At 36.6% G+C, this 18,174-nt stretch overlaps 4 protein-coding genes across 5 annotated transcripts; all 4 read left to right on the plus strand.

The window, feature by feature from the left end:
* The first annotated feature begins 635 nt into the window (after positions 1-635).
* LOC147930113 (uncharacterized) lies at positions 636-3,104 on the plus strand. The gene is made up of 4 exons (XM_087478695.1): positions 636-668; positions 739-1,708; positions 2,187-2,278; positions 3,000-3,104. The coding sequence occupies exons 1-4, from the start codon at positions 636-638 to the stop codon at positions 3,102-3,104; spliced, it is 1,200 nt and encodes a 399-aa protein (XP_087334821.1).
* A 1,007-nt stretch (positions 3,105-4,111) lies between these two features.
* Positions 4,112-5,324, plus strand: LOC147930114 (uncharacterized). The gene is made up of 2 exons (XM_087478696.1): positions 4,112-4,159; positions 4,242-5,324. The coding sequence occupies exons 1-2, from the start codon at positions 4,112-4,114 to the stop codon at positions 5,322-5,324; spliced, it is 1,131 nt and encodes a 376-aa protein (XP_087334822.1).
* A 4,177-nt stretch (positions 5,325-9,501) lies between these two features.
* Positions 9,502-11,521, plus strand: LOC104729603 (ras-related protein RABB1b-like). Its single transcript, XM_019233407.2, has 5 exons — positions 9,502-9,748; positions 9,845-9,984; positions 10,496-10,578; positions 10,963-11,167; positions 11,383-11,521. Exons 1-5 carry the CDS (start codon positions 9,703-9,705, stop codon positions 11,401-11,403), a joined length of 495 nt encoding a protein of 164 aa, XP_019088952.1. The 5' UTR covers positions 9,502-9,702; the 3' UTR covers positions 11,404-11,521.
* LOC147930115 (uncharacterized) lies at positions 11,397-12,845 on the plus strand. 2 transcript variants are annotated; one of them, XM_087477751.1, is made up of 3 exons: positions 11,397-11,536; positions 11,638-11,685; positions 11,769-12,845. In XM_087477751.1, exon 3 carries the CDS (start codon positions 11,791-11,793, stop codon positions 12,709-12,711), a length of 921 nt encoding a protein of 306 aa, XP_087333877.1. In that variant the 5' UTR covers positions 11,397-11,536; positions 11,638-11,685; positions 11,769-11,790; the 3' UTR covers positions 12,712-12,845. The 2 variants fall into 2 exon arrangements, with proteins under 2 accessions (XP_087333877.1, XP_010446868.1); XM_010448566.3 differs by having other exon boundaries at positions 11,638-12,845.
* Positions 12,846-18,174: the final 5,329 nt, after the last annotated feature.

An 18,174-nucleotide genomic window follows, 5' to 3' on the forward strand; every position in this document is an offset into this window, starting at 1 on the left:
TTAATCTTATAATCGTACACACTTATGCTGCAGGTCTCAGAGGTTTTCATTTGAAATTAATCTTTCAGTTTTAGGTTTAGTGTTCCTTAATGGAATGCAGAACCGAAGACAAAGCTTTCGGAACAGGCCAAGATTCTGTCTTAATCTTCTTCAGCAGCGAGTCAATGCATTGGCAGCAAAGGTCCCTAGCATTGGTTGCTACATATATCAATTTAAGAGTTATTTGTTTGACTGTGATCAAGTAGTGTAAACTCATTAGGCCAATTTTGCTGTTACATCAGACCAGTCGAAATATTCATCCTCTTATATTTTTTTACCCAACTGATTAATTTGATTGAACACAAACATTTTACCTGTAAACTGCAGATACCATTTATAGCTCCTCTTATCTCTCTACAAAAAGTTGTACTGTAGATATAAACGAATACGTTTCTTGACTGATAGCAACCTTGCTGTAGTCCATAGCCACAACTATGAACACGAGTAAAGAAAAAAATTGATTTAGTATCATAGAACAGAGTCAAATACGCAACTCTCCTGCCAAAAAAAGTTATATTCGCTCTGATTAGTATTAGGAAAGTCAATCAGTGTAGAGGGGAGAGTCTTCTTCGTCTCTTAGCAAAATCGCATCAGCCATGTCTCTCTTTCTCAGCCGGCTATCTCTCCGGGTAAATTGCATCCTCTCTCTCTTTTTCTCTGTTTTGATGTCTTATTTGTTTACAAACTATGATTCTGTAGAGTCACCTCACCGCTCGGCGGTGCTTCTCGTCTTCCTCCATCTATTACATCGTGGGTGCTGAACCATGTGGATCCACTTTGAGGGATGGTGATATTGGAAATCTCAAGATTCATCCTATCGGTGGTGCCGACAGGATCACAGAAAAGAAGGTGCCTATGACGTTACTACAGGAAAAAGGAACCATAGGAGCATCCCATGGCTGGGTAGCAACTTTGAAGAATGGTGTCGTGCGTCTTCAAGATGATCTAGACCCATGTGCATCGGACACAAACCCAATACGCATTTCGCTACCTCCTCTTGTAACTCTGCCTCATTGCCAAACCAATATTGTAACCAATGTGGCCATGTCCACCTCCTCTCCCGAGGATGAAGACTGCATCGTGGCTATCAAGTTCCTAGGACCTCAACTCAGCTTGTGCAGGCCTGCTGAAAGAAATTTCAAGTGGAGCAACATCAGAATCACAGACTCAAGCTTCTTCTCCTCTCATGTAATGTACTCCAAGAGAGATGAGATGTTCTCAATGCCCGCCTGTAGAGGCCACTACACAGGATCATGGGATCTTGGGGGATACATTCACAAACCCAAGCTTCAGATGCTGCGGCTTCCCAAAGATGATCCACATCCCCAAATGACAGAGAACGAGTTGCAGCGACTGGATTCATGTTGCAGGAAGCAACAGTACTTGGTGGAATCATTGCACATGGGTGAAACTTTTATGCTGAAGTGGTACACGGAAAGCAGAGTCATTAGGAAGACTTTTAAGGAATGGGACCATTTCTTTGTGTTGAGGCTAGACGGAGATGGAAACGCTGTTTATACTAAAGACATTGGAGATCTCTGCATTTTACTCTCCAAGGCTGAATCATTCTGTCTCCCGGGTAGCTTGTGTCGCCTACCCCGAAACTGCATATATTTCTTGGGCGACCAAGGGTTTGGCATCTTCAGTATTGGCAATAATAGGGATAGAGGTAGAACTTTCACTTGCCCAGCACCTTACTTTTTTCCACCTCTATCTGCACCTATAAAAACACAGATAGTGCCTTGGTCCTTTACGTCTTAATGACGGTGTATTAGAATTTAGATGATTTAGGTCGAACTCTACGCTCCGAGTGTATGGCCAATATATAAGGCGATGAGATGTAACTTGCGACTTAAGAAATAAGATTCAATTCTAACACCACTGTCCAACTTGAGATTACACTTTACAGTCATCTGGTCTAATCATATCAGCCATGAATCCAACTTGCACCGCTGATGATTCCAGCAGAACACGCCTACAACTCCACCTTGTTGTAAAGACCTTCTGACAAATTCCTTTTCACAATCACCAAGTTTTGTCTTCTGTTGAAGCAGAAGTTTCCCATTTGAAATCAAGCTTTTTAATCGTTGGTCATGAAACCCTGAGTCTTGTGTTGAAGCAGATGTAGTTAACATTGTGTTCCGTAGTTGAATGCAGAACTGAAGACAAAACTTCAAAAACAGGCCAAGATTATGTCTTAGTCTTGAGCAGAGAGAGAGTCGATGACTTGGCAGCAAAGGTTTGTTTTGGTTGCTCCATGTCAAAGAGTTTTTTTTTTTTTTTTTTTTTTTTTCAACCATCATTAGTGGAGCAACCCACTATAGTTACTCTCACATTAATTAATTATATAAATAATCATAAATTAAGTAAAGCAACCCTAAAAGAACTTAAGCAAAATCACCCTATTACTAGAGAACCCCGAAAAAAGGTTACTCAAGCATTTAAATAATTATTTTTTAATTTTGTGTTTATTAATTATCAAACTTTATTAATCTAATATGACAAAACAATTATTAATTTTTTTTTATATTACAAAAAACTTTGGAATTTAAATATATTTTACAAACATATTTTACAAACATATTTTACAAGCTTGAATCCTCAAGGAGAAGAAGCTTTAATCCAAATGACCAATTAAAACTTTTTGTTTGTTGCAAGCAAAAAACAGAGCATCAAAGAGAGATTAGAGAAAAGAATATAGAAGAAGATGGGAGCAAGAATTTTTCAAAGTACCAGAGAATTTCTTAATAACAAGACATAGGAATAAAAAGGCTTTTATAATTTAGTGTTATTGTAATATGAAAGAGGTCTTGCAACTAGAAAAGAAACATCTTCAGCAAACCATACAAACGAAAACAAAACCTGGAAATCAAATATGTTTTGGTAAGGAGAGAGGGTTTAAAGTCTCTAGGTCTTGTTGAATGCGACGATGTCAAAACTCTGGATATACTCGTTGTTAGGCTCGGAGACGTAGAAGGTTTAGGAGGACAGAGTTTGGTGTTGATAATGATGATGAGGTCAGTGGTGCTGCTGCTGATGATGTTGGTGGAAATGACAAGCCATAGCCACCTCAAACTTTTCATACCCTCACCAAGATGTAGCTAATAAGTTTTGTTTCATCCCCTCTATAGACTATAGTTCACTTCATAATAATATCAAGAACCATTGGATATCAGGAAAAAAAACTAATGTTATTACAGCAATTTGCATGTAAAGTATTGATAACAAATACAAACTAGAAAGCAAGGACTAAAGGGAAACTAGCCTGTTTCATAGACCCATTTGAGTTTCCTTGACCTATATCAGTTACCACAGGTTACAACGTATATAGCCTATTATCAGTTACCACAGGTTACAACGTATAGCAAATCCAGTCATTGCAACCAACGCATTCTACCAATTTATCCATCCACAATATAGAGCAATCCAATTGTAAAACCAATATATTCGCCTCTAATCTTGGAATATATAATCACGGAACTCAGCTACAAACAGAGACAGTTGTGTGTAATAAATACATTCTCAAGATTCTACCCGATTTTAACTTCTTAAAAAAAAATACCAGATTTTAGCTAGATTAAAAATAATTGTTGTTTATACACATATTTTTCCTCTTTGGTTAAGAATCGTTTTTTAAACAAAAACATTCAAAACAGGAATTGCGTTCAAAATAATTATTAAGACAATTTTCCCATAATTTTAAAAATATATATACTAAAGAAATACAATATGAACAATTGGTTCTGTTTTTTTTTTTAACTGATAAACCTGTATTTCCTGAGGATTTTTCGTATATATACATGTTATATTTATTTTACGTAGTTGATAAAAGTTTTTTGTTTTTTTTTTGTTTTTTTAAACTCAAGTTAATAAAACTACGTATTAATTAGTCTCACAAAACAGAATCATTCATAACTGTCGTGTATATTCGTTTTTTATTGTTATTAGGAAAGTCAATCAATGGGTAAGAACTTGGTAGGCAAGGCAATCCTCTGTTCTGTATTTCATAGGCAATAAAAAAAAAAGAATATACACCACAGTTTATGAAAGAAAAGTAAACGCAGCAACCTCCATGTCTCTGTTTCTTGGCCGGCTCTCTCTGTCCAAGCTATCTCTCCCGGTAAGCGGATGCCTCCTCTTCTCTTTTGTCTTTACTCTGTTTTGATGTCTGATCAGTAGCTAACTAATAATGATTACGCCAGAGACACCTCACGGCTCGGTGCTTCTCTAATTGCGTCTTTAATGTTAATCCTTGTGGATCAACTTTAAGAGATGGTGATGTTGGATATCTCGACTTTTACAGCTACAACAATATCGATACAGGGTTCAAACGCACGGGAAAGAAAGTGCCTATGGAGTTAGTGAAAGAGATGGGAACCATAGGAGCATCCCATGGTTGGGTAGCAACTTTGAAGAATGGTGTCGTGCGTCTTCAAGATGATCTAGACCCATGTGCATCGGACACAGACCCAAAACGCATTACGCTGCCTCCTCTTGTAACTCTGTCTCATTGCCAGACCCAAGTTGTAACCAACGTGGCCATGTCCACCTCGTCTCCCGAGGATGAAGACTGCATTGTGGCTATCAAGTTCATGGGACCTCAACTCAGTTTGTGCAGGCCTGCTGATTGCGAGTGGACCAACATCAGAATCACAGACCCGGGCTTCTTCTCCTCCCATGTAATGTACTCCAAGAAACGTGAGATGTTTTCGATGCCCGCTTCTGGAGGCAACTACACAAGATCATGGGATCTTGGGAGACACATGCAAATACCCAAGCTGCAGATGCTGTCGTATCCCGAACATCGGCCCGTGAGGGAATTGTACTTGTCGAGTAGAGATGAGTTTGTCAGCAGCGAAATAGTGAGAAAGTGCGAGTGGAACCTGTTCGATTTGAGTTGCAGGTTAGAACACTACTTGGTGGAGTCATCACAGACAGGTGATACGTTTCTGGTGAAATGGTTCACAAATAGGGACCCCCATGGGAATGGGGAGGAGCTAGACAAGGATGGAAACTATCCGAATTGGGACTATTTCTATGTCTTGAGGCTTGACAAGGAAGGAAACGCTGTCTATACTAAAGACCTTGGAGGTGAGTGCATTTTCCTCTCCAAGGCTGAACCTTTTTGTCTCCCGCCTGCTTGCTTAGATGACCAGCGCCCAAACTGCATCTATCACTTAAACGACGACAGCGTCGGGATTATTTGCCTGGACGATGAGGAGTACATGACGGGTGGATCCGTTACATTACCAGTCCCTTACTGGTTCCCACCAAAGCTCGACTAATATTTTTGAGTCTTTTTCTCTCTTATACTCCCCAAAACATTTTAATTTTATTATATCTATGTTTAGTAGGAGGACAAGAGACAAAGAAATTTGGCGAGTATGCTCTGTTCTGTTCTGTTCTGTTAGAGTAGTACATACCCCAAAAAAAACCCTTAGTCGCTAAAAAAAAAAAAAGGCTTGAGAGACTCTTGTTCATCAAGAAGCTTTCACTCCTTTGTCTTTATTAGTTTGTTCCTCTAGTGTCTTTGACACACATAAATTCTGCTCAACTTCAAGCTTACGTTCAACTTCTTCTCCAAGCTGAAAATCTCCATTGTTACAAGTTGGATCATAATGTACCTATCCGCAACTTGATTCAAGCTTGAAACCATCATCATAGCTTACTGCCTTTTAGAACCGTTTGTTTCAGCTCTAAAACCTGCAAATTAAATCTCCAAATAGCCTGCATATGTAAGACTTACATAGCACAACCACTTTTCAGTTTAATGACCATGCATAAACATGATTAATCCTCATTGCATTTGACGTTATGTCTAATTCATTTCAGCGGTGACTAATCATCCTGCTGAACCGAGCCATCAACACTTCAATATTCACCAAAGTTACACAACCAGCTTTGATTCAAGCATATATATCAAAGCTCAACTCTCCATTGATGCTCTCTTAAAAAACCTTCCTAGTTTAAAAATTAACCTGAGATACCCACTCAGGCAACAAACAAGCTTGACGATATCTCTCAAACCTTGGTTATAATTAATCAACCAGAGAATTCCATATATAATTAGCTTCATACTTTAACTAGTACAGATTAGCTCAGGATCTCACTTCAACCACATTTAGTCTCTCTTATGGCTTTGAACACCCCATAAGACTGTTAAATGACTGAATTTTATTCTGCAAAACCTGATTCTTTTTGCTAGCTACACTTGAATTTCAACTCATGTGCACTGAGACAGAAATCAAACTTTCACTTGAATCAACTGCAGAAACTGAATCACCTTTGCCCATTAAACCAGAAGCTCTTTGATTCAGACCTTTACCATGAGCTATATATATATATATATATGGGCCTACGTTTTACTGACGGTGTATTAGATGATTAGGGTAGAAGTACTCAATGCTCCGAGTGTATATGGCCAATATATAAGGCGGTGAGATGTAACTTGCAGCTTAAGAAATAAGAAGATTAAATACTTTTAATTAACTAAAGAACCTCAGTAGCTAGTAACACCACTGTCCAACTTGATGTTACCCTTTACAGTCAGTCATCTGTCTTATAATCATATTAGCCATGAAACCAACTTGCAGCGCTGAGGATTCCAACAGAACACGCCTACAACTCCACCTTGTTGTAAAGACCTTGTCACAATCAGCAAGTAAACAACCTGAGAGTCTTCTGTTGAAGCAGAAGTTTCCCATTTGAAGTCAAGCTTTTTTAATCGTTGGTCATGAAAAACATGAGTCTTGTGTTGAAGCAGAAGTAGTGACATTGTGTTCCTTAGTTGAATGCAGAACTGAAGACAAAATTTCAAGAACAGGCCAAGATGATGTCTTAATTAGTCTTCAGGAGAGAGAGAGAGAGAGAGAGAGAGAGAGAGAGAGAGAGAGAGAGAGAGAGAGAGAGAGAGAGAGAGAGAGAGAGAGAGAGAGAGAGAGAGAGAGAGAGAGAGAGAGAGAGAGAGAGAGAGAGAGAGAGAGAGGCTTAATTTGTTTTCCATATTAAAGACTTTTTGTTTTTAACTTCTTAACGAACCTAATACGTAATAAATAATGCATTCTCAAAGATTTATACTAAAAAATTGTGTTTTAATTTAAACATGTGTTTTTTCCTCTTTGGTTTAGAATCGTTTCTTGAAACTTTTAGGGCTTAAGTTGAGCATTTAGGTAATTAATTGCGTAAGAAAATTAATTCGGAACCAAATACATAAAAAAAAAAAGAAAAAGAAAAAAAAAACACCAGCGTTAGAACCAAAAACATTCAAAACAGGAATTGCATGCAAGACAGATATTAAAAAAACTGGACTAGTTTAAAACTTAAAAAAAAAAAAAAAAAAAATTGCCCACAGCTTCATCTTCTTCACTCACTGGCGTGTTTCTTTTGTTCGAAATCAGTTATTATCTCGGCATACCCTTTAGAAAAGGTTTCTCCACCATCGGTCGTGTAAGCAATGCCCCCAGCTGCATTCACCTCCAATTGGTGGAACTTTTCGTCACCAGGTACCAAGAAAATCAGTATTCTCGAGCCGTCTTCGACCGAGTCGATAACGTCCAAACCACGGGTATCTTCACCTACTAGACCCGATACAACTTCCTCGGCAAGGTACCTCCAGGAGTAACCGGTTGGGAGGCCAGAAGCTGTTGTTGTTTCATGGGGGATGTGGTCAAGAAGTAAATTTATGAAACGATTGAAAACTATTGGGGTCGTCCCCACTTTTTCGTCTTTTCCCCCCTTTTCTTTAGCTTTATCCATGGCTCTTCCCTCCCGGAATATTCTTTCATCCCTTTCTATCTTGTCTTCCTTATCTGCCTTAGTAAGTGCCGTATCTGCTTCAGACTGAAGGTTTTTGAGTAAGCGAGTCCATTGATGGTTTTTCATCGTCCCCACACTTTCAATCAGATCCTGAGGAACCGTTCCGTTTGATACTCCGTTGACGAAATAGCTTATACCCGCCCCGGTAGAAGAAAACTGGTGAGAGTATGTTTCCCATATGAAAGCTGAATTGTTATATGCTGATACAGATGATGATGTGTCGTTCTTTTTTTTTTTTTTGTTAAAGGGTATGCAATTTTATAAATTAGTGTCCAAATGGACTATTTCCAGATTTAAGCCCATACAGAATCCCGAAGGCCCAATCCACAAACATCAAACCGAACTAAACCATCTAATACAAAACCGACCTGGGTTCACGAAACCGAAATAAACCGGACGACATGAAACCCTAATCTACAACTATAAAACACAGTGCAGCCGCCGACCATGGACTGCAGATACTCGCCGGAGTGGGACTTTCCGGTGAGTCTGGACGGCACGGGTCGAACGGAGATGGATCCAGGATCCGTTGCCATCCCACCACCGTAGAGCCGTTTTGAGAAAGAGGAAAAAAGTCGATCTTGTCTTTATCGAGGAGTTCCTTGCGCAGCCGTGAGATGGCAAAGCAGTAGGGAGTAGATCGGGGGACCTTTGACGGTGGTTTAGCCTCACCAGATCGCAGACTACCTCCCCCATCGTACAACAGTCCGACGAAGCCTCCAGAATCTCCAGTCGCCCGACCTAACCGCCTTCCTCTCTCGTTCCGGGAAACCTCCTTCTTCCATTCCGCGTAGCTACACCACCGGTAGAGCTCTTACCATCGGTGTCTCGCAGATGCTTCTCCTAGCCGCAGCTCCCTTGATTTTGATCGGATAGTTTCGCCGAGATGATGCCGCAGACTACGGATGAAGAACCATGAGTTTTGGAGTCCTCATCGTCGCCGGAATCGACGGAGAACACCGTCGGTGCACGAGATCGTGCTCAGAAGAGGAGGAGATTTGAGAGAGAAATCGCCGCGAGTAAGATGCACGCGCGACGACTCTCTCTAAAAAGATTTGTTCATTAGATGCGTCGTTCTTTGTCAACATGTTTGCAAACTCTCGAGCTCCAACCTTGACTAGCTCATCTTTTGGGATTTTCTTAACAGCCTCTTTCACGACCACATATTTGAGTAGCTTTAAAAAATAGGCAGTTCGACTCATGGTTGCTGCAAAACCTAGCTTAAAACGAAGAGAAGGTTTTTTTTTTCTTTTCTTTTGAAACTAAAGAAGCTAGAAGAATGATGTGATTTTTGGGCTCTTCATCGGCACCTACTATATATATAGAGACATAAATTTCCATAAATTTTTTTTTCTATTTTTGTTAAAGTGTGTTTTCCATTTTTTTTTTCTTTTCATTTTTGCTCTTTATAAAAGTGTTTATTTTCCTTTTTCTTTTTTACGGTAATGGCTAACAAATATTTCCAGTTTTAATCGAACCTATTTTGAAGCACGTTCGAGAGACTTTTACATTTTTAATCCCTTGTAATAGTTTTTTCCTTTTTCGTCGGATGTGGTTTGATACTGCACGAATAAAAGTTACTGTATAGTAAAATGTAAAGACTTTTACATTTTTAATCCCTTGTAAATTGTTTTATTTAATCTCGAAAGTAAAAAAAATCAAAAAGCGCGTCGGTGACTTGTTGTTACTCTCATCATCATCATCATCATCATCATCATCATCATCATCATCATCATCATCATCATCATCATCAATCTCTTCTTCTTCTTCCTCTCTTTTCAATCGGATTCCCACATCGCCTCCTCTTCTCAAATTATCGAACCCACCTTGCTCTCTGATTCATCAACCATGTCGTACGATTACCTCTTCAAGTACATAATCATCGGAGACACAGGTGTGAGACCCACCACCGATCATATATCTTTCTATAATTATTCCTAAATTTTTGATCTGAAATCGATTTTCATGTGGGGGTTTTCGTTTTTTACAGGTGTTGGGAAATCGTGCCTGCTTCTTCAATTTACTGACAAGAGGTTCCAACCAGTCCACGATCTCACCATTGGTGTCGAGTTCGGTGCTCGCATGGTCACCGTCGATGGACGCCCCATCAAACTTCAAATTTGGGACACCGTACGCCTTCTGCTCTCTACCTCTCTCTCTCGCCCTTTATCCTTCTAATTAGGACACCGTCTAATTAGGTCCTCTTAAGAGAACTTAATCAACGTTTTTATCGATTAGGATTGGTTTTGAGCCCTTTTTGACCTAACCTAGATTTTGATTATTATGAAGATTATTTGTCATATGATCAGTAGTAACAATTTTTATAGAAACAATGCCTTACTATATATAATTGCTGCTCTCAAGTAACAATTCTATTTTAAAATCGTTGCCGGAGACTCAAAGTTGGTTTCATCTTACGCTTATTGATATAGAAGCTGAGTTCTCCAGTCCTTGGTTGTGATTTATTCTCTTCAATAGTCTTTGATTCGTTTTTTTCCACTCAGCTATATGACTTGTTAATCTTTTCCATTGGATGATATATGGGCTGGACTTGTTTTATGTTTTGGTTTTTGTGCCTTCTGGTTCTAGTGTGCTTTGATACCGTTCCTTTGATTTAACCAACCGTATGATGTTATTATAGGCTGGACAAGAGTCTTTTAGATCCATCACCAGATCATATTACAGAGGAGCAGCCGGAGCTTTACTCGTTTATGACATCACCAGGTTTGTATTTCCCCTTGCAACATCATATATGATCAGCTCCGATTTTCCAGCAAGGTTTTGGAAGTTATTGCTTCTTTATTTTGTGAATTAATAAACTTAGAACTGCTGTTAAGGTTTTTGAAAAATTGGTACTTTCATCATCATAGCTACAGTTTTTGGGAATTTACGTTTGATCTTGCATAATGTTTTGGCTATATATGATTGATACTGGCAATGCTCTTTTGGGAGGTTGTTAAGTTAACCATACATCTTAGAATCCTACTAAAAATGTTCTTTTCACTCTCTTTTTTTTTGGAATTTTTGAGAAGTATGAACGATAAGAGTTTTACCATGTGTTGATCTTTCTGCCTTTAAAGCTCAAAAGTCTGGTTCTTTTGGTTGCAGGAGACAGACATTTAACCATCTGGCTAGTTGGTTGGAGGATGCTCGGCAACATGCAAATCCTAACATGAGTATTATGCTAATTGGGTACAAATGCGATCTTGCTCACAAGAGAGCTGTTAGCAAAGAGGAAGGCGAACAGTTTGCCAAGGAACACGGCCTGCTATTCTTGGAAGCTTCTGCAAGAACAGCTCAAAACGTCGAGGAGGTGACACTGATTTTTTTTTTTTTTTTTTTTAACTGACTGACCTGTATTTCCTGAGGATTTTTCGTATAGATACGTGTTACACGTTAACATAGTTGATAAAAGTTTTTCTTTTTTTTTTTTTATAAATTTTTTTAAACTCATGTTAATAAAACTACATACATATTGTATTATATCATTCATAACTGTCGTGTATATTCGTTTTTTATTGTTATTAGGAAAGTCAATCAATGGGTTAGAACTTGGTGAGCAAGGGTAATCCTTATTTTATATGCATTGAAAAAAAAAACGATGGGATCTTAGAAATAAAACGCGGCAGGCACAATGTCTTTGTTTCTCGGCCGGCTCTCTCTCTCCAAGCTATCTCTCCCGGTAAGCTAAGCTGATGCCTCCTGCCTCCTCTTCTCTTTTGTCTCGGATGGTGTTTTTTTTCTTTTCTCTGTCTGATCAGTAACTAACTAATGATTCCGCAGATACACCTCACCGCTCGGTGCTTCTCATCTTCTTCCATCTATTACGTCGTAAGTGCAGATCCATGTGGATCCACTTTGAGGGATGGTGATATTGGAAATCTCAATATTCGTGCTCTCGGTGATACCTACAGGGTTACGGAAAAGAAGGTGCCTATGGAGTTACTGGAGGGAAAAGTAACCATAGGAGCATCCCATGGCTGGGTAGCAACTATGAAGAATGGTGTCGTGCGTCTTCAAGATGATCTAGACCCATGTGCATCGGACACAGACCCAAAACGCATTTCGCTGCCTCCTCTTGTAACACTGCCTCATTGCCAAACCAATATTGTAACCAATGTCGCCATGTCCACCTCTTCTCCCGAGGATGAAGACTGCATTGTGGCTATCAAGTTCATGGGACCTCAACTCAGTTTGTGCAGGCCTGCTGAAAGAAATTGCAAGTGGACTAACATCAGAATCACAGACCCTAGCTTCTTCTCCTCCCATGTAATGTACTCCAAGAGAGATGACATGTTCTCGATGCCCGCCTCTAGAGGCCACTACACAGGATCATGGGATCTTGGGAGATACATTCACAAACCCAAGCTTCAGATGCTGCGGCTTCCCGAAGATGATCCACATCCCGAAATGACAAAGAGCGAGTTGCAGCGACTGGATTCATGTTGCAGGAAGCAACAGTACTTGGTGGAATCATTGCGCCCAGGTGAAACTTTTATGGTGAAGTGGTACACGGAAAGCAGTCCCATTAGGAAGACTTGTAGGGACTGGGACCATTTCCTTGTCTTGAGGCTAGACGAAGAAGGAAATGCTGTGTATACTAAAGACATTGGAGATCTCTCCATTTTCCTCTCCAAGGCTGAACCTTTCTGCCTCCCAGCTAGCTTGTACGACAGAAGCAAAAACTCTGTCTCTTCCTTAGCCGACCACGCTTTCGGAAGCAAAAACTCTGTCTATTTCTTAGCCGACCACGAGTTCGGCATCGTCAGAATCCACGACAATTCCAAGAAAGGTAGACCTTTCACTTGCCCCTTGCCTTATTTTTTCCCACCTCTATCTCCACCTATAAAATACTAAGTGGTGTCTCACTCTATTTCTTGTTTTGATGAACCCTCGTAATCTATAAAAGACAATGGTTATTTCTCCATGTGGAACTCCAAATGGTACACTTCATTGTTTTTTTTTGGTTTAAGGTACAATTCATTGTTGAAGAGTTGTTCTTGTTCTTGCTGCAAATTGTGAGAACGTATGACCCGAAATCTGGAAAGATATCTTCTAGAACAAGCTACATTAATTTTACAGCAACTCAGTTGATAGGAATCAAAAAACTGAAAGAAAACAAAAAACTCTAGATAAATTCTCAAACCAAAAAGCTAATTTTGTATCCCAGGTATTTGGTAAAGCGTCAAGCTAGGTGCTATGGGCTGGTGATCAAAAAGCTCTTTCTCTACTCACTTATCACACTCTAGTGATCAAAAAGCTCAAGTCATGTTGAATCGTCTTTAACAGAAAAAACAACAGTTATTGACAAATAAAGATTCAATCCTTTATAAGTTTATATAGTACCAAAAGTTTACATGTCACAATTATCCGTGTAAAACCAAAACTCATTCACAATTTCGGCTTGCCCAGTTGCAATAGGCATCAGATCATCAATACGCTTTGAAACAGTATTAGTAACAGATAGATAGTCCCAATCCAGAATTCACCCCGAGAACTAAAATGGACAACTAAACCCGAAATCAGAGAACTAAACCAAGAGTCTAACCGGTTTATTCTGTTACAACACTCCCCTGTTGAAACCATCCTTGAGGACAAGGATGAAATGTTGGATGATTCTTGGTGAAATATTGGTAGAATTCTCCATGTAGCTTGGTCAGGAGGATGCACTTTCCAATGAACAAAGATCTTGGTGACAGCTTTGTTGTGATAGTTAACACTCTTCAAGTTCATGTCTATAATTGCATATGGACTTTCTCTCGTGTAGGATAAGGCAACTGGAACAATGGACAAGCCCAAAAATCAGCATGCCTTTGGATAACCTTCATGGTGTTGAAGTAGGTTACTAAAATAAGAATGGTCATCTTCTGGAGGCCGAGGCAATGATCCATATAGCAACTTAAGTTACGTCATGTGGTCAGAGTTCAGAACATCTCCATTCCCATAGTCGCTGACCAGAGAAGAGTGTAAGATGGTAAACCCTTCATCTGTTCTCATTACATTACTCACAATATATACAAGTGTATGTGGGTGATGCCCAAGTAATATCTATACATACAAGGAAAGGGAATATTACGTAATCCCTTGTATATCAAAGAGAACATGTATGTGCCTTCATGTAAACTCATTCCCCATAATTAAATCACAACCTGTCTCCATGTCCTCAATCACAAGCTTTTTATTCCTTGAAGCTCTGTCTTTGATCAGTTCCAGCACCCTAAGAACCATGTAATAATGCGCACAAGCCCTGTAAAAATCTTCCAATGGCTTTTGGAATGTGTCTTTGTCCTATAAAGTTGTTTCTATCTCAATATACGTTCTGATTTATTTTTCATGTGAAACTGCACCTTAAGAAAGATATATAAACTCCTTAAGCCTTTTATAGAAACCTCCATATTCCTCATTTTACATTTAATGTTCCTTCCTTGCACGAGTTTATGTTGTTCATTCTGTAGTAGAACTCTCAACAAAGCTTTTTGTATGTATTTGAATTTCCAGGTCAGATTATCCGTCTTCTGCTTTCTGACCATCCTATCAGCTTCCTTAACAAAGTTCTCTGTCTCGGTGAAAGGTAGGCGATCAATGTCGGAGCCAACGAAATGCAGTCATCATGAAGTTTGGATGCTGCTGGTGACTTGTGTCAGTGTTTTTGTCAGGAAACGGTGGAAGGAGATTTACATACGATCACTCTTCCTTCTTTGTACTTTAGGTTGCTCTCTCAATTCTTTCATTTGGTGTGATAAGTTTTTCTTTTTCTTTTCCTGATCTGATGTTTTACTGAAACAACACAATATAGCATTATATTTCATAACCCTTATTGTTCTGATTTTTTTTTTTTAAATAAACCCTGATCAAATTTTATAATGCCGTTTATGTTTATTTTATCTAAGAAAAATAAAAAAAACAAAAAAAAACTGCATGTGATCGGAAAAGTTTGAAAGGAATATAAACTGTAATCAAATTCCTAAGTCGTAGTATATTAATGTTTGATTAAAATGTATATATATATATATAAGCCATGACATTTTTTTTATAAAGAATCTATCGGTTAAAAAATGTTAAATTTTTAAAATAAAAATGGAAATGTCTACTCCAACAGTAGTTAGGTTCTGTGAGTTGCTCTTCGATCACCGATCACTGTCTTGTCGCTTCTTTCTTACGTTCTCTGTTTCAACAATGGCTGCTCGTTATTGTGTGGTTTTATTTAACATTGTAATAATGAAAAATACATGTCGTCAAAATCTTCTGAAGGAAAAGTTATGCAAGCACGGAGCCAAAGCCATTGCAAGCAAAGTCACAAAGAGCAAAGCAATAACTCAAGCTGCCTTGAGGAATTCATCTTTCACATGGGCAAAACCGCAAAAGTTCTCCATCAAATTTCTTTTGACGCATGTGGTATATGTTATGTCATGAACGGTGAAGAAATAGGAATGATTAAACAATAACAAATTGATAGCTGCCTCTTTCAGGACTACAAGTTTCAATAGCATAAACAAATAGTGAGTGAGTCTCATGGTTGCGAAACCTAAAACGCAAGAAGCAAGAAGATGTGATTTTGGTTCTAATCGGCGCGAGCCTACTATTTAAAGACATACATTTCCAAAAAAAAATTGTTAAGTCTGTTTTCCATTTTTCATATGCTCTTCATAATTTACGAGAAGATATATTTATTTTCCTTTTTTTTTGTTAACGACTAATTACATTCATTTTCATTTTTTAAATCATACATATAAAAAGTAAGGTTTTGGTATTTCCTTATTGGTTGATTTTCATTTAATATTTTCTAATTTTTTTATTTTTTTATTTGCTCTAATTATTTAATTGCTTTAAATAATATTTAAGACCCAATTAACACAATACATTTAATTCATACATTAAAATAAAATTATAACTAAAAATAAAATAAATTATGCTTTAATCATATTCCACCACTCAATTTTATTCAAACACAATAAATAATATTTGTAACTCCAATAATTCTAAATGTAATTTCCATCAATTCTTATCATATAAATAAACATTGTCTCATTCTCTCATATTGGCATTTTTTACTTTTTCATTTTCACATTCTCTCATTCTCTTCCATTTTTCTCATTCTCTTCCACAATATCTATTTTAGATAAGCATCTTATAAGTCATTATTTTTCATACTCTTACAATACTCACCACACAATAAGGTCGTGAAATTGAAAAAATCCATCTCTAATTCTCTATTATGTACTCTGGTTATCTCACATATTCATGTATCATTTTTAATAATTTAGAATGATCAATATAATTATCCATTTATAAAGTTTTATTTTGTTTTGTGATCCAATAGATAAATATGTAAAGATCAATATAATTTTTTAATTATTTAAGATTAGAGGTTTTTGAAAACAAAAAGAACTTAATTATAAAAAAATTGATTTTCTTGATTTAAGCAAAATGAAAAAATGATTCCAAAAAGAAATCATGTTTAACTGGAAGTGAAATATAGAAAATAATATAATTATTAAAATACTATTTAACTAAATCTTCTAAAGATGAAACCATTAGTATGAAATCTAGCACTATAAATTAAATTGATGAGTGAAAAACAAAAAAAAAACAAAAGGATTGAAGTTATTCTTGGGGTTTTAAAAAATCTTTAGATTGAATTTCATATAATTTTTAAAAAAAACTAATTTAGTTTGTCACTTCAAAAGTAATATTTTCAATTTGGAATACTATGTATGAGTGTTGAGTTTATATCAACAAAACAATCAAAAAGTGTAAGTTTAAATTTTGATTGAGCCACTTGGTATTCCTTTTCTTTTAAATCAAAAATAAATTAAAATATTATTTATAATTAACCCACTTTTAAAAAGCATTTAACTCAAATGTAACTCCTACCCAATAATTTTACATTCATTCCTCCAAATAATATATTTATCTTTCAAGAAAAAATATTTTTGGTAAAATTTTAATATTTTAAAATTATTTTAATTGCTTTAAACTTTGAAATGAGGAATATTCTATATACAATAATATACGTAGTTACTAATTTTTTTTTATAATTTTATTTGATTCAATTTACTATACTATAGTCTTATGTTTACAATGTCATTAAGAAAAAATCTTTAAATCACTGTTTAACCTCTATAAAACATGATCATAAACATAGATTCTCTCATATTAGGAAAATGTTCAAATTCCTATATTATTATTTATATTAATATATAGCTAATGAATTTGTAATAATTTTTTAGTATTGGTTAATTTTTGATTTATAGAAAAGTCTATATATTTTAAATTTTACTAATAAATAACCATACCAAAAAAATGTTGACAGGAGTGTTATTTTGAAAAATTGCTATAAAATTTTTTGAGATTCATACATTAGTATAATTTTTAATGAGATTATACATTAGTAAAACAATATTTTAGTTTAAGAAAATTTAAGAAATATAAATAAAACTATTATGCATACAACCACGCATTGCATGGACTAATTACCTAGTAATTAAAAGAAAATAATGAACTATTATACTCAATAGACTTTAATATTCTTAAATCATGGCCATACTTCTCAGATTTCCCGATATGTGACACAGCATTCTGGAACTCTTGTCGGTGGGGGAGTAGATGAAAAAACTGGGGAGAAGTATCTTCGATTTAGATCAAGTATAGGTGTAACCTTTGGTTTTGAGGGAACGATGAAGATTCCAATCGAAGATATGTTGATTTGCCTCACCAGTTGGGCTAAACGTGTTGAATGTGGCTGTGTTGCAAATGTGAGTATGGAATATCCGTTTCAGCTGATGGTTAATTTTATTTACCTTGTTGTCTAGGAAAAAAAACAACTTTAAAAGATTGGAGTGATTTTAGTGTTTGTTTCTCTTTAATCTAGTGATCTTAGTGTTTGATACTAGGAATAAAAGAATTTGGGAAAAAATATCAAAGAAAAGGTTGGACTTTCGAATTTTGAACGAAAAAAACATAAATTTTTGAAATATTAATTAAATTCTAAATTTTAATATAATTTTTTTGATAAAAAAAGAAAGTTTTGTTGATCTGACCATTTTATGCACAATCTGTAAACTTTCTTTAACAAAACTATCATGGAGCTAAGTTGCTGCGAAATATTAATCCACGTATTTAAATTGATATATAGAAGATATTTACACTGCTCCCTGAATAAGTTAATGTGGTCCGTTGGTAACAAATGAATAATACTACCAACGAACCCGCGATCGATGCCAATTAACACATGAATTTTTTTAACAGTTAAAAAACTTAAATAGTACAAAAAAAAAAAAAAAACTAGTACGTATATTTTCGATCAGGTCCTTTTATTTT

The sequence above is a fragment of the Camelina sativa genome, chromosome 12 (genome assembly GCF_030686135.1).
Source record: "Camelina sativa cultivar CO46 ecotype springtype chromosome 12, ASM3068613v1".
Classification (NCBI taxonomy): Eukaryota; Viridiplantae; Streptophyta; class Magnoliopsida; order Brassicales; family Brassicaceae; genus Camelina; species Camelina sativa.